The sequence below is a fragment of the Stegodyphus dumicola genome, chromosome X2 (genome assembly GCF_044657685.1).
Source record: "Stegodyphus dumicola isolate Sdum_Otavi_A_Nest chromosome X2, ASM4465768v1".
NCBI classification, from domain to species: Eukaryota; Metazoa; Arthropoda; class Arachnida; order Araneae; family Eresidae; genus Stegodyphus; species Stegodyphus dumicola.
This window is the reverse complement of record NC_140781.1, coordinates 67,552,993-67,569,042: the sequence shown is the minus strand read 5'-3', so window position 1 is coordinate 67,569,042 and position 16,050 is coordinate 67,552,993. Positions and strand designations below refer to the sequence as shown.

General features: G+C 30.5%; 1 protein-coding gene across 1 annotated transcript in view; it reads right to left on the bottom strand.

Moving 5' to 3' along the window:
• Tmem131 (Transmembrane protein 131) overlaps positions 1-16,050 on the bottom strand; it is a 322,751-nt gene that overhangs the window by 51,717 nt on the left and 254,984 nt on the right. The window contains exon 32 of the mRNA XM_085808921.1: positions 1,198-1,467. Within this exon, the coding sequence (XP_085665047.1) occupies positions 1,198-1,467 (270 nt within the window). The remainder of the gene's footprint in view (positions 1-1,197; positions 1,468-16,050) is intronic.

The window sequence follows — 16,050 nt, the reverse complement described above, 5'->3', positions numbered from 1 at the left end:
GCATGGAAAAATAAATTTCAGGATATAAAAAGCTGATTAATTTTAAAATGTAGTAAGTACGTTTTGTTAAAATGGAATTATATTTACTAAAGGACGTCATAACGCGTGACAGTTGCAAAAAAGGTAGATTCCGAAGACAACAGGACGACACTAAAATATCGCAGTATGGCATCAATGCAACCTAAGATCCCACATTTTTGTGATGAAAATATGGTATATAAAAACATGAAAGTAATGTCTTTATATAAAAGAAAATGAAGGACGTCTTTACAACTGTCTTAAAGATGGCATAATGCAATGTCTTTGCAACACCGTGTGCGAGGAAATTGCTACACCTTTACTATGTTACCCTGCTACTTGGGTAGCAATTATGTTCGAGAGTTTGTACTTAGTCAATAACATCAATGAAACACTTGAATGCAAGTGCACTTTTAATCACTTCAGTAACTTCTAAGTGGAACAAAGCTGTCAATCTTCTTAGAGACAGATCATATCAATGAAAGAAGCCATTCACCCAGAGCTGTGAAGCTTTGAATTTGTCTTGTCTGATAAGTCTAGCTATGGTGCCACTGCAAGGGTAAATGCTTGAATATCAAACCAAGTGAACAACCAAATAAATGCTCTTTTGTTAGCAATTGATAATATGTTCGAATTCAGGAAATAATGGTTGCTGACTTGATTCCTATTTACGCTTCTTGGCATTTCCCTTGTTGACTGGGGTTATTGTACTTTAAACGCTGTTTTCGGACCATTTGTAGATCCAACTTCTTCTCTTTGCAGAAAAGCTGTCAACATTTCATCCCAAGAATCTTCCACAATTCCTTTCTTGTACTCATTTTATCTGAGCTTTTAAAATTTATTAATAAATCAGGTACTAAATTTACGTTGCTAACACAATGCATTAAATACTGAAGATTTCAAATTTATTACAACCACATCTGTATGTTTCAATTGTGCATGCATGCTGCACCTGGCATTTGGTAATAAGGACTATCTTAACTAGAGCTTATTTTTAAAGCAGGCCTTATATTAGGAGTAACCAGTAAATTCATGCTAGGGCTTATTTCCGAGAAAACACGGCAGTTCTAATAAAAAATAAATATAAATCTGACAAACTGGAAAATGAATAACAAGAAATATGATTACCAGGCAAAATTCATTTATCACAACTACTGAACACTATAAAACAAATCTTACCACATTCATTTAAATGATTTTCTTTATTCACAGATATATTATTTCCATCTTTAAGAGGATATGGCGTATCACTCCGTGAAAATGCTTCAGAATTTGACTGCACCATCCAATGTTTTAATTTTGAACCTGAGAGATTATCCTGAACTTCTTGAGATCCATACTGCATTAAGTTATCTGTACCCCAAATATTTGGAGGAAAAACTGTTGTTGGCTTGTTGAAATTTTTATTTAAAGAATAAGGATTTTGAGATCTTTTTAATCTAGTTGAACCTAAAAATTAACCATAAATACGTATAAGAATTCCAAATGAGAGAACAATACTTCAGAATTTAAAAATAAATATGAAATAACAAAGGAAAGACACAGAAATAATCCAGATTTTTACATCTCATTCATTACATAAATATAAGTACCTAAAATCATTAAATAACACATGCTGTTCAGACCACACTCAAATGAAACTCCCCTTCCTTTGCCCTAACTATCTTTTCATCAAAGTATTGCCATTTAAAAAAATTCTTTGAGGAGACACAGTTGCTTCTGTATGTGATTTCCACAAAATAAACTTCAATTACTTCAATTAATGGAAAAATTTATGCCATCACTTGTATACTTCCACATACATTAAATTCAGAAAAAAGCTTTAGTAGAAAACCCAGTCCATTCACTCAACAAACAAAGTTAGAGTTTTCATAGAATTTCTGCATTTCAATATCACATTTACCATAAAACCCACCAATTGTTCATACTAATGGTGTGGATATGTGGTCCAATATGTGGATTCAGCAAACTTCTGATGTTTTACCAGTATTTTTTTTTTTTTTTAAATTTTGTGCTTATTCTCAGGCATACCATGGATGCTGGTTTGTTTACTTACTTCAAAGTAATATCATACAAAGTAATGGTGTGGATATGTGGTCCAATATGTGGATTCAGCAAACTTCTGATGTTTTACCAGTATTTTTTTTTTTTTTTTTAAATTTCGTATTTATTCTCAGGCATACCATGGATGCTGGTTTACTTACTTACTTCAAAGTACTTTGCAGCCAGAGTTACTATCATCACAGAAATTCTAGTGTTACATTTTCATACCTGACTGCTGGGATGCCATCTGACATTCATACGCCTATATCTGTAAAGCTTAAAATTTTAATATGCCCATTGCATAGTAAACATGAATTTTTTTTTTTTTAAAGGGGGAGGGATTTCTAGCAAAAATTTGCAAGGTTAACTTGGAAGTTTTTTCCCTCATTTTACAATAAAAATTATAATTAATGTACAATGATCGAATTCTCACTTCCCTTTATTGCATCTAGGAAAAATTACACAGCTATTACATTGTCTAAAAGAAGAAATATAAATATAGTTTACCTTCTCATGGCAACCCCCTCTGACAAGAATTTCTGAGAACATAAAAAACCTATCAGAATTGGCAACTATATTATTACTCTCTAAGACAGCTATTAACTAATCCTAACGAAGCCGTCAAATTCATATTAAGACAAACCACTAAAATGTCAAATTGCACTATCAAACTATATTATTTTATATATTAATCAAATGAAAGAGATACTCTTCCAATTTCTTATTATATCAAAACAATGGCTACCCAGATTTCCCGTCAGAGGAGTCATCACTTATGTTCTTAGCACAACAATAACAACAACCAAAAAAAAAAAAAAAAAAATCATGGAAAGTAGTAGTTAATAATTCTAAATCATATCATGAAATTTATCACAGAAGCTGAATAAAGCATTGTCACAGATAATGCTTTAAATTATTCATCACATTAGAAAACTGTTTATATTAAGTTTTCATTTCCTGTCTGCACAGCTGTTAACATATCATGAATGAAAGTTAAAGATGTTTACAAAACAGTTCATTTCTGTTTATGGATGTTCCTATACATCATGTTCACTTTGCAGTCAAGAGGTTAACTGTATATATGTGTTGAAGACCAACTGCAAGATATACATTACTGAAATGCTTGCCAAAGCCTCTCCTTTTAAAAAGTGGAAGAAGGAGAAAAATTATGCCTGATATTCTAAATTAAAAAAAAAAAAAAAAAAAAAAAAAAAAAAGTAACAATTGTTAGTTGTTAAACTGGAAAATAACAAAATCATTGATTTACTTCTTCAAGTTCAGAACTGTTTTAGGAAGAGGAGCAATTAACAAGTTTAGCAAAATGACTTCCCTGGCGGAATAATTTTATAAGTGTTTCTGATGTTAATAAAAAATTTTAAGTGCATTGCTTAGTTCTCCCCTTGTTTACCTATAACAATTGTTCCCTGTACTTTAACAACTTTGTTCATTTGCAGCATTTTAGAAAACTAACAATAAACTATATTTCTACATTTCATTTTACAGTTATATAACTAAATGGTTTTCTTAGCTGTTATTTGCAATTTTATGAATAAGCCCACATACCACAATTATAGTAATTATAGTAAGTTGTTTCAAAAATAATAATCGCAAATGTTCTTTAGTAAAATAACCATATTCACAAAAGACTGAGATAAGAGAGGATTTATCATAAGAGATACTTGGATTAAGAAAAAATATATTTTCTATATGAAAAATACATAAAATACAAATTTTGGGGGGGAAAACACTTTAATGGTCTTTTTAAAGACTCAATAGAGCATAGTAACTGGAATATAATTCATATGTGACAGCAAATTTACTATGCAAGGAGGAACAGAGTGTGTTCAATGCAATGAATTTCCAGAGCAAGTGGGAAAACATATTAAATTGCATTAAAGTTATATATATATATAATTAGATTTAAAAAGACAATAACCCACAGACTGAAAGATATACATTAAATGCAAAGCAGAAAGCTAAATAAAACAAGCCAGAAATTTCTTTCATAATTTAGGCAGTATATGTAATTAACAAAAAAATGCCGTAAACATACCCACAGATATCAAAATGAAACTTTCCTTCAGAAATACCAGTGTGTTCAAGATGTAATGGACAATGAAATCATACACACTTCATTAGAGATTACAGTGTATATAAAATTTAATTTGCTACATTCTATTTTTTAGGAACACTTACATATAAAAAGTAGATTTAGGTAGATAATTAAAACCAAAATAATAATTTATACAGCCAAAAATCCTTCCAGATAAAGTATCAGTGCAATTAGGAATAAATGGAAAAACTAAATCTATTGTTAGCTCAGGGTCTAATCATGCAAATATAAAATAAAGAGAGTACACTTTAAACTGTTTAAAGTATTTTATTTATAAGCATAGAATATTATATATTACCAAGAACTGCAGTACTAACAGTTTTGTTTTTACACATCCATCTACTATCTCAAGTTACATACACACTGCCACCATTCTCAAGTTACTAAATACTAAATGCTGCCACTTACACATTAATAAATGTTACATCTTCCTTTTTTTAATTAAAGGTAATCATTAAATGAGATCAAGAATCTTAAATGGGATAACATGCAAATAGGAAGAAACCTTGTTTAAGCATAGATTTTAAAGAAAACTCAACCAATTTTTGGGCAGATTAGATATGGGCCCCTCTTCTTCAGTAGCAAAAACATTTTGGAAATAAGGGAGGAGCAATGACAGTAGCATCATCTGTAGAGGAAATTAGTAATGAAACATACCAAATTAAGATATTATTTTAAAAGCATTACGAAGGACTGGATTGAAATTAATATCATTAATTAAAGGTGATAATTTTTTTTTAATGTTAAAAGCTTATATAAAATCCAGTTTACCATTTGAATAAGCTTTGGGAATAATTTTTGCAGGATTCAAATGATGAACTGTACTGGCAAGTCAGAAAAATTGCCAAAAAGTGTAACTTCTGGGAAATCCATACAATTTTGTAACCGACAGGAGGATGAGATGGAATGACGACTTATTTATTAAAGTTATTTCTTACAATGGAACCCCGTGCCCATCCCATGAACATTTTTTGTCTTTTCATTAAAGATATTTTGCATTTGAAAATACCATTAATAATCTTGCCATTATTCCATTTCATCCTTCTATCAGTTATAAAATTGAACAGATTCTCCCGGCATTCCAACTTTCAGGTAATTGTCTTAGCTATCTAGTAAAGTTTGCTGTTCAATTCTTAAAGATTCCATATCTGATATACTATAAATTCTTAAGGAATTTATAGCATATCTCTGCAGTTTTGCTTGAGATACATCAGATAAAATAAAAGTCCATAAGATTTCCTGTCAAAGAATGTACTCGCAGTAAGGAAACACAAATCAATCAAAGCTAAAACGTAATCACAATTCGGACTCGGGATTTGCAAAAGTTATCCGTAAAGCTTGAATAACTGGCAAACTGGATTTCCACAAAGCTTTGCATATTAAAAAAAATATCTTTTTTAGTTACTGATATTAATTACAATGCAGTCTTCTCTAGTGCTCTTAAAATTAAAACACCTTAACTTTTCCCGGTTCATTACTATTTTCACCAACAGATGGCACTATATCAAGCCTCACTTTGACCTGCCCATTATTGTTGATATGAATACGACTGTCGCTCCTCCCTCCTTTGCATTTTTTACTCCTAAAGAAGAGACCGATATCTGATCACCCTCAAAATCAACAATTTTATTTAAATATAAGCCAAAATAAGTTTGCTATTTTGTCTAATTTTTAAGGGTAAAGTTGTTTCAAAAATAATAATCGCAAATGTTCTTTAGTAAAATAACCATATTCACAAAAGACTGAGATAAGAGAGGATTTATCATAAGAGATACTTGGATTAAGAAAAAATATATTTTCTATATGAAAAATACATAAAATACAAATTTTTGGGGGGAAAACACTTTAATGGTCTTTTTAAAGACTCAATAGAGCATAGTAACTGGAATATAATTCATATGTGACAGCAAATTTACTATGCAAGGAGGAACAGAGTGTGTTCAATGCAATGAATTTCCAGAGCAAGTGGGAAAACATATTAAATTGCATTAAAGTTATATATATATATAATTAGATTTAAAAAGACAATAACCCACAGACTGAAAGATATACATTAAATGCAAAGCAGAAAGCTAAATAAAACAAGCCAGAAATTTCTTTCATAATTTAGGCAGTATATGTAATTAACAAAAAAATGCCGTAAACATACCCACAGATATCAAAATGAAACTTTCCTTCAGAAATACCAGTGTGTTCAAGATGTAATGGACAATGAAATCATACACACTTCATTAGAGATTACAGTGTATATAAAATTTAATTTGCTACATTCTATTTTTTAGGAACACTTACATATAAAAAGTAGATTTAGGTAGATAATTAAAACCAAAATAATAATTTATACAGCCAAAAATCCTTCCAGATAAAGTATCAGTGCAATTAGGAATAAATGGAAAAACTAAATCTATTGTTAGCTCAGGGTCTAATCATGCAAATATAAAATAAAGAGAGTACACTTTAAACTGTTTAAAGTATTTTATTTATAAGCATAGAATATTATATATTACCAAGAACTGCAGTACTAACAGTTTTGTTTTTACACATCCATCTACTATCTCAAGTTACATACACACTGCCACCATTCTCAAGTTACTAAATACTAAATGCTGCCACTTACACATTAATAAATGTTACATCTTCCTTTTTTTTAAGATTTCAAAAGTTTTTTTAAAGAATTCAAAGTTTAGCCCAAACACATGGCCAGCTTTCTAATCACTCTCACAATTCTAGTTCTTTGCTCATTGTCCCATGCTTTTGAGTTAGTGGAGTTTGAGTTAGTGGAATCTAAATTTTGCTCTTCAGAAGATCTGAGATCTTAATTCTTAACCTTTGTTTTCCCTGCAGTAAATCTTTGTTCTGTTCTTCACTATACTCGTTAGCAACTGAACTGTTTTCTTTAGTGTTTCTAATACTGTTCCTCCTGATCTCAGGATATATGATCTGGGCATCTTAATATACTTCCACAAATGTTGGTTTAAAGTGATTATCTTAGTGTAACCTAACTTAATCTCCTCTGCATAATGACGGTAATGTTTTTGTGTGATGATCATAATATGAATTATATTTAATTCTTTTTTGGTTGATTTTTTAAAAACAATTTCACAACTGAGGTTTTAATAATTCTTCTGATAATGGAAGAATTCTTCTGATAATGGAACTACTGATAAGTTGTTGAGCTGGTGATCCTAATATCTCATTAGTTGGAGCATTCCCATGAGTTAACACTATTAAGAAAGGATCAGCATTATCTACTCGAGCTTTCTTCATGATTTTTTTTTTTTTGGCCATCTGCACTGAACAATCTACTAACCCATTTGATTGCGGATGGTACAGACTGCTTGTTATATGTTTCAATCGGCATTTCTTGGAAAAATTTTCAAATTCTTTACTTGCTAAATGAGGTCTATTATCAGAGATATCACTAGCTAATGTATGCCATACTTCACAAAATGAGATTTTACATAAGTGACCATTTTCAGACTTTGAATATCTGGTGATTTGGAGATTTCACAAAAGTTGGAATAATTATCTATAATTAACAAGACTTTGTCTTAAATAGATTTGTTCCAACTTTATACTAGGGTAAATTAGGAATATCATGTGGTATCATAGGTTCCTTTAAATTTTTGTTCCATATTCATTAAATATAGGACATTTTGAAATTTTAACTTCGAACTGCTTGTTCATAAATGGCCAAAACAAAACATCTCGCTCTTTTCTTACATTTTTCTAAATGAAAGTGACCCTCATGAATTAAATTTGACATTTTTTTTTTTTTTGCATAGCTACAGGGATAATAAAACCTTCCTCCATTGGAAAATAAGTCATTTTCTATTGTCCACTCATCTTTACAGTAGCAAAATTGACAAGAGGTTCTAGTTGAGGTTTCCTTTCTGGCCAATCTCCCACAATATATTTCTTTAAATATTATAGTGCAGCATCAGATTAACTTACTTCATTTCATCAGAGATGCTAAAATCAGTTTACACATTTCTGTATTTTCATCATTATCTTCTGCTGTATTCAAATATATTCATTCTACTACTTAAAGTGCCTGCTATTAGTAAGTAATGGTTGATTGGCTCATGATCAGTTTCAACTGTAATATGTTTGTGATATATATATTGATGAAATTTAGAACATGCAAATATAATAGCTGAAATTTCTTTTTTTTTTCTATCTGAATATAGTTTTCTGACTCTTCATTTGTGCTATGGAAACACAAGCAATTGGTTGATTTTCTTGTAATGAAAACAGCACCTAACCTTCAGAACTTGCATATACTGAGTGTTACATACTTATTAACACCAGAAATCATAATTATTTTTTTCATATTGGCAGTTAAGTACAACTTTTCCATAGTATCCATTTTATTCCTAGAGAATGCAACTAATCTTTTAATTTCAGACCTCCGTAACTGAACATCCAGCATTTCAACTTTGCTTTCAGAAATAACACTACACATTGCTCCAGTATCTAGCTGCAAATTAAATTTATTTTTATTTATATTAATGTCAATAGTATATTTCTCTTCTTTGTTATCTGAACTAAGGTTTGATATACTTACAACAATAAAATTCTAACTCTTCCCAGAGTCATGAATCAGTAATTGAAGTTTCTCTTTTTTTATTTGTATAATAGCTTCATTTTTTATTTTACAGCTTTTAAACTGCTTTTCAAAGTGATTTGCCTTTTACAATTGACAAATCTTTCCATATGCAACAAACTTTTAATACTAACGAGATGTTCTACATTTAAAACAAACTTTGGTCACTTATTTCTCAATATTTACATCTTTTTATATATCCTTATTATGTTTACTTAATTCCTTTTGCACTATGTTTACCAACAGTATTCCTTATCTTTTATTATTTCCATCTCATGTGCACTTATTTTTGCAAATGTACACACATCAAGAGATTTATCTCATGTTAATTCTGTTTTATGCAATAATCTTGCCTTCACTGCATTGTCTTTAATACCACAAACAATTTTTCCTTTATCAGACTATCTCCTAATTGTGCACAGTCACATACTCTAGCTTTATTTTGCAGGTCAGTTACATACTCATCTATGATTTTAGACATGGTTTTTTAATATACAATGTCTTTCATATGTAATATTTACTATTAAATTATGTAAATTTTTTTTTAAAGTATACAACACCACATACATTTTTTTCTTAATTTCATTTAATTTCTTTAACAAAGTATTAACTCTCACCTTATCTTCTTTGTTATGTTATACACTGGCTACTTCATAGATTTCAAATGACTGTAGCCATCTTTGACAGTCTGAAGAAATATTTGCATCAAATTTCATTGGCTCTTGTAATTTTAAACTTTCCATTTTGAAACACTCTTGACAGCACATAAAATAAAGAAGGTGCACTTAACTGTTTAAGCTATTTTATTTATAAACACAGAATATTATATATTACGAAGAATATCTATGCTTATATAGCTCTGTTTTTACATGCATATAAACTGCTGCATTTTTCAAGTTACTAAATACTCAATGTTAAATGTTGTGATTTACACTAAATGCTACAGCAAACCAATTAGCTACACACAAAAAGAAATTACTATAAAAAATTAATACTTTCCTTGGTTTTTCATCCCATACATTTACAGTTTACTTTTCATGAGTTTAAGAATACATTTGAAGGATTAGACCTCAGATGAAAGACAATGGATTCAGATTGGTTCATTTAATCCATATTCACTAGTTGTACACAAGGAGTTATTTCAGGTGCAATTACCTAATATTTTAATTATTTATAAAAATAAAAAAACTCTATTCTGCATTTTGGTACATGCAGATAAAATCTGTACACATGAGACCTATCTGATCTCGCTGCCCTTCATTTCAGTTCTGAAGTTTCAAGTTTAATATTTGAGGTCCCAGTGGAGGCATTTACTGTATTTTAAAACGATCAAGGAAGGAGGACGTATAAAGAACATGTAATCCATTTTCTGTTTTTACATGCATATTAATACTTTTACATTCTACCTTTTTTACAGGATAGATGTACTGTCTTACTTGCTCTGGATGAGAGAAATTCATTATATATAAATACCTCTTTTTTTTACCTTTGCTCTCAGTTAGCAAACATGCATTTACGTATGTTTTTAATAAATCATGTATGTATACATAGACTCCAACCTGCATCAAAACTTGTCACAGGGTTGCCACTCAAACAGGAGAATGAAATTCCCTCACTTGTCTAGGTTTTCCAGGTCTGTTTCAAGAAAATTCCAGTCTATCCGCGTAGTGCGCGTTAGTTGTGCTAAAGGTAAATTAATTATGGTGCCACTTAATAACACAAAAATTTGCTAATTGCATATGACTTATATACATATTTATAAAGTAAATTACCCAAACAATTACTATTATGACTACAACAGGAGTTATTTTCCATTTACAAAAGAAATTAAATAAATACGCCTTCCATCTAAAACAAAATCAGAAATGAAATTCATTGATTTTTCAATGCAATGTATGAACTTTTAAACATAAGATTTTCTCCACCATTAATTGTGATAAAATTATGTCATGAATGATATTAAAAATTATTATACATAAATTCTGGAGTGGAAGTTATTGTTCACAAAATGGCAGTGCAGGGCCCATTTATATTTATCTTATTAAATAATATATAATTGGCAAACAATCACCTCAGTGATGTTTCAAAACTTGCTAAATTCTGAAAGGTTTAAAAAAGCATTTTTTTTCTGATGCAAAACTGTTAATATAAGCATACATAATATATGTTAAATGCAAACTTTTATTAGAATTAAAAATAAGACATTTAATATATTTAAAAGAACATTAATAGAAAAAACACTAATGAAAAATAAGCACCAAATTAGATTTCTTGTTTTAACTCTGCAATTTGCAAGTCAATTGAAGAAACACCAAATACCTCTGCTCAATTTGTGTTTTTTTAATTCCAAAATTTTAATCAGTGCCTGTGCTTTCCCTTCTGTCTAATAATAATTTTTTTTTTTTATGTTTACTATCACACAATTTTTTTTGTCTTCGAGTGCTTGGTGATATGCACCATGAGCAGATCTGGCATATCGTAACATATCAGGAGTTACATTAATATTCATCACACATCCATTTACTTTTATAGCATCATAAACAGTTCACATTGCTGTTAAAGAATTTTCCTGGAGATTTTTCACCAACATATCATTATTAACTGAAAAACCACTTTCTACTGTGGCATTGCCATGTGATAAAATTAGAACTAGTTTTACAACACTCCAAAGTTCTTTAAAATCTGAGTTATTAATCAAGTCCTTATAAAAGTGATCAAGTTGCATTGCAGCATAATTAACAAAAGTCTCTTTCTAAACACTTTTACTTCTGAATAATAATTCTTTAAACTGCACTTTTGTTTTATCTGCAACTGTGGAATTTATCCCTTCACTTTCATACAGTATATGCAGTAAGTAACCTCTCCATCCTTTTCTCACATAAAAATTCATTCATTAGCTTAGGATCTAATGAAGAAATGTATTTAACTAAGCTATATTTCAATGGGCTTCTTTCAAATATTTTTGATACCAGCTTAACCAAAAATGTTCTGCACTGAGTTCTGAATTCTCTTTTGTTAAGATCAGATACTCCACTTTTAGCTAAACTCACACCAGTAGCAATACCCATATCTATATCTGCAACATTACAATAAATGTTTTGATCCAGAATATTTATTTTTATAAGTTTTTTAGGGGCTTTTTGCCTCTCGCAGTATATCTCTTTTGATAAATTTGGAGAGAAGATGACTTAGTATACTATGGAAAGTTATATATAGAAAGGGGCACAAAGGATCAGCTGTCTGAAATGACTTTAGAAATGGATGTAGAACTCCTGCAACAGAAATAAAAAAAGAGATTTTTGCCAAAAGTAGCTTATCTTTAACAGCTTCTCTGTCTTTCAACTGACACAGTTTTTGGTAGTTCAGACGTTCTACATATCTTTTCACATGAGCAAAATTATCAATAGCTCTCTCAGCAATAGGTATGTTTCCACACCATTTTACTTCACAAAACTTTAGCGCAAAAGTCTTATAGTTAGTGATGGCAATATAGTCTGCTCGCCCAGCAGGACTGTCTTTAAATACTCTGTGCATATTTTTAAATAATGCGTCTAAACTCCCATCAGGGCAGGCATCATTATTTGCTAAATTTTCTTTCAAATCTCTGAGGAATTTAAGATTGACATTTGCTCCATTCAATGATACTTGCAGCAATTTCTTTTTATCTAGTTGTGAGGCTCCCTTAAAGAAACTTCTCAGAAGGTCATTGGCATATGCATATTCCCCAAAAATGATGTAAGGTATCTTGTACTGACTTCATTCCTCACACTGTCCCAAAATCTATCAAAAAGGTCCATCTGACCTCTCTGGACAATTCTATTTAATGCTTCATCGAAGCAAATTACAAATTCAATGTTCTTAAGATCAGAAATGAGCATCTTTTTGAAGTATGGAGCTAAACCAAATTACACTAAATATATTTTTTCTTTTGCGTCCCAGGGTCATAGTTTTAGCTTTATTGCTGCCATCAAGCATTCTGTGAAACAGAACAGCAGCATCATAACAAGTTTCATAGCCCACAGTAATTCCGCAGCTAATTGTCCTTAGTTACGAAGGAGTTTAAAATTTGATGATTCAGCAACTAGTGTCGAAGACCGCTTTGTTTCAGAATTGTTTTTATCTATGGAGAAATAGTTTTTTACGTTTTCTGAGTTCATCTTCATAGAAACGATTTTCTTATGTTTTACACTGTTTATGTGGCTTGTGATTGCTTTCCTTCCCATGTTACTAAGCATGATATTTTTTGGCAAAATGTGCATCTTGCCATGTTAGAAGCTCCTTCAATAGGTTGCAACCATGGACTCCACTGAGGATTGAGATTAGAATCTGCCAAATCTGGATTAAAAAATGTCTTTTTTTTTTTCATATATTTTGCAGCTAAAGGAAAGAAAGAAATCTATTTAATAGTTTTAAATAAATTCAAGTATTTTATACTTATTTAGCAACATACACTAAGTTAAAAATATGTGCACTAAATTAACATACACTAAGTTAAAAATATGTGCACTAAATTTCATAATGGTATGTTATCATAATGCCAGAATTAGTTTCACGAGTATGCCACAGAAAATTGCCTGAAATTTGAAAGTATTAACTGATAAGAAATAAATTTAGAAGGAAGAAGCAACATTAAATGACATGAATAACATTTAAATAAATTAATTGAAGATTAAAAACTGAATTACAATAATTAATGGTATTTTGCCGAATACAGTTATATTGAATGGTTAGACAAGTTAACTTGTTATTATTTTGTTTAATTTACTGCAAAATAACAAGGCATTTATAAAAAAGAAAAATGTTTAAAAGATTTTGTTTTGTACGAGCATGGGGGAAGGACACAGCAAAATTGGAAATTTCAAGCAAGAGCAGGATTGATTACTTATTTTTACTACATGAAGTGTATAAAAAAAAAGGGGGAACAAACATATTTAAAAACATTAATTAATAATTTAACACTGTCCCAAATCACTCACACTCACTGATTTAAAAATTAATTAACATTTAATAACAATAATATTTAATGTTTGTTTCTGAATTCGGACACAAGTTTTATCGCTGTTTATTTCTCAAAAATAAATTTTAAATGCGAATTATTTAAAAATCGAAACAACGGAAAACCGAATTTGGGGGGAGGGGAGGGGCACCTAATATTTTGCTATTTACAAAACAAAGTCAATTTTTTTAATGAAATTCATAAAGTATCAGATTTTTTTGCGTAAGTCCGATAATCATAATATATACACGCCACCAACGATGTTGAAAAGCATAACAGTTCAATTTGATTTGCTTAATACAGCACAAAATACGATTCAAAAAGCAAAAACAAACTTCCCTTTAACTTTAACAATGCACTGCATGAATTCTTATCAATTTAGCAAATACGATAGAGTGTTAAGTAAACATACATTAAAAAAAGTTAATAAGATGCAAAAGATTACAAAATTTAACTTACCAGACTTTTTAACTGAAAACAGAAAAACGAGCTATCTTAACTATGAGGCAGAACTTCAACTCTTTCTTCTGTTCCACACGTGCAAGCGATTCTTTGTGCGAGCCCCTGAATTCAAGAGGTTACTGGAAACTTTCTTTGCCTTTCTGAAAGACAATCTGATTGGCGCTGCAAAAATTGACTCTACACCAGCTGCCTGAATGACCCGCACGCGATCCATAATTCGGCAAGAAAGTGATCGCTTTCAACATTGGCGTGAAAATCGCTTTTTGAGGGATCACCGTTATGAAATTCCCTGATTTTTCTATATTTTGACTAAAATAATTAAATTCACTGATTTTTTGGTCAATGCACCTTTTTTCCGATTTCCCTGATGTTTTTTGGTTTTCCAGGTAGCGTGGCAACCTTACTGTCAGTAGTCAACGCGTGAACGACATTTTTACAACTTTGAAAATGCATGCGTAAAGCATATGTTTTAATTAATTATTAACACTAGAAGTGCCAGAGCAGTCATTTTGACTGCTTTCGTCATTTGACCTTCAATTCCTTAAAAACCCTTTATCTTAAGAAGTCACAAATTTCGGTATTTTCCTAAAATATGTCGAAAAGTATTGGTACCAAATATAAATCGAATGAAATTGAAATTAACGGAGATATTATTAGTTATACCTAAAAGTGCCACGAACAGTCATAATGACTGCTAGTAATACTGGGTAGATTTATATGGTATTCTCGCTCAGAAAATATTTTTCTTGGAAAAACATCTGGCGTACATATACATTTCTTTCATTCACTGATTATTTACAGAAGGAATTACATTATTTTACAGAAGAATTATATTATTTTCCGAGAAACAATGTCTCGCAATCTTTTTCGAGACATTATGAAATATCTAAGATTTGACTTGAAGTCAACTAGGACTCAGCGTTTAAAAAGTGATAAGTTTGCACTTTTTCCCGATATTTGGAATAAATTTATACAGAACTGTGTGATTTCCTATAAACAAAGAGAAAATCTAGTTGTGGATGAGCAGTTATTTCCATCCAAAGCCAGGTGTAATTTTATACAGTATATGCCGAATAAATCGGATAAATTTGGTATAAAATTTTGGATGTTAGTTGATGTAGACTCGAAGTATACATGCAATGCTTTTCCATATCTTGAAAAAAATACATCGAGAAGTGAAACTGAAAGTCTTCCTGAAAATGTAGTAATGCATCTTCTAAGCCATTACCTGAATTCAGGTCGAAATTTGACAACGGACAATTATTTTTCCTCACTATCATTAGCTAGAAGACTTAAAATGAAAAACACAAGTTTTCTCGGCACAGCAAGAAGACATCGACAAGAAATTCCGCATGAAATAATGAAATCAAAAACCCGGCTATTTGAAACAGTTTTGCTAAAGAATGGTGAAACTACGCTCACTATCTATCAGGGAAAAAGGAATAAAAATGTATTACTACTAAGTACCTTACATCCAAGTGTAAATATAGATTCGCAAAATAAGAAAAAGCTTCCAGAAACAGTAGAGTTCTACAACAAAACCAAATGTGGAGTTGATATCTTTGACAAGATGACACGTAAATATTCTGTTCGCGCAGCTTCACGTAGATGGCCTGTGCATGTTTTCTATAATATGCTGGATTTAGTAGGGACGAATGCCTACATTATCTACCATAAATTGAGTGATAAAAATATTACAAGGCACGACTTCCTATTTCAATTAGCAGAGGAATTAAGAGAGCTTTATTTAAACAGAAGAAAAACCGCAAAATTGCCCCAGGAAATTTCCAAATCTAGCAATACACTCTTGAA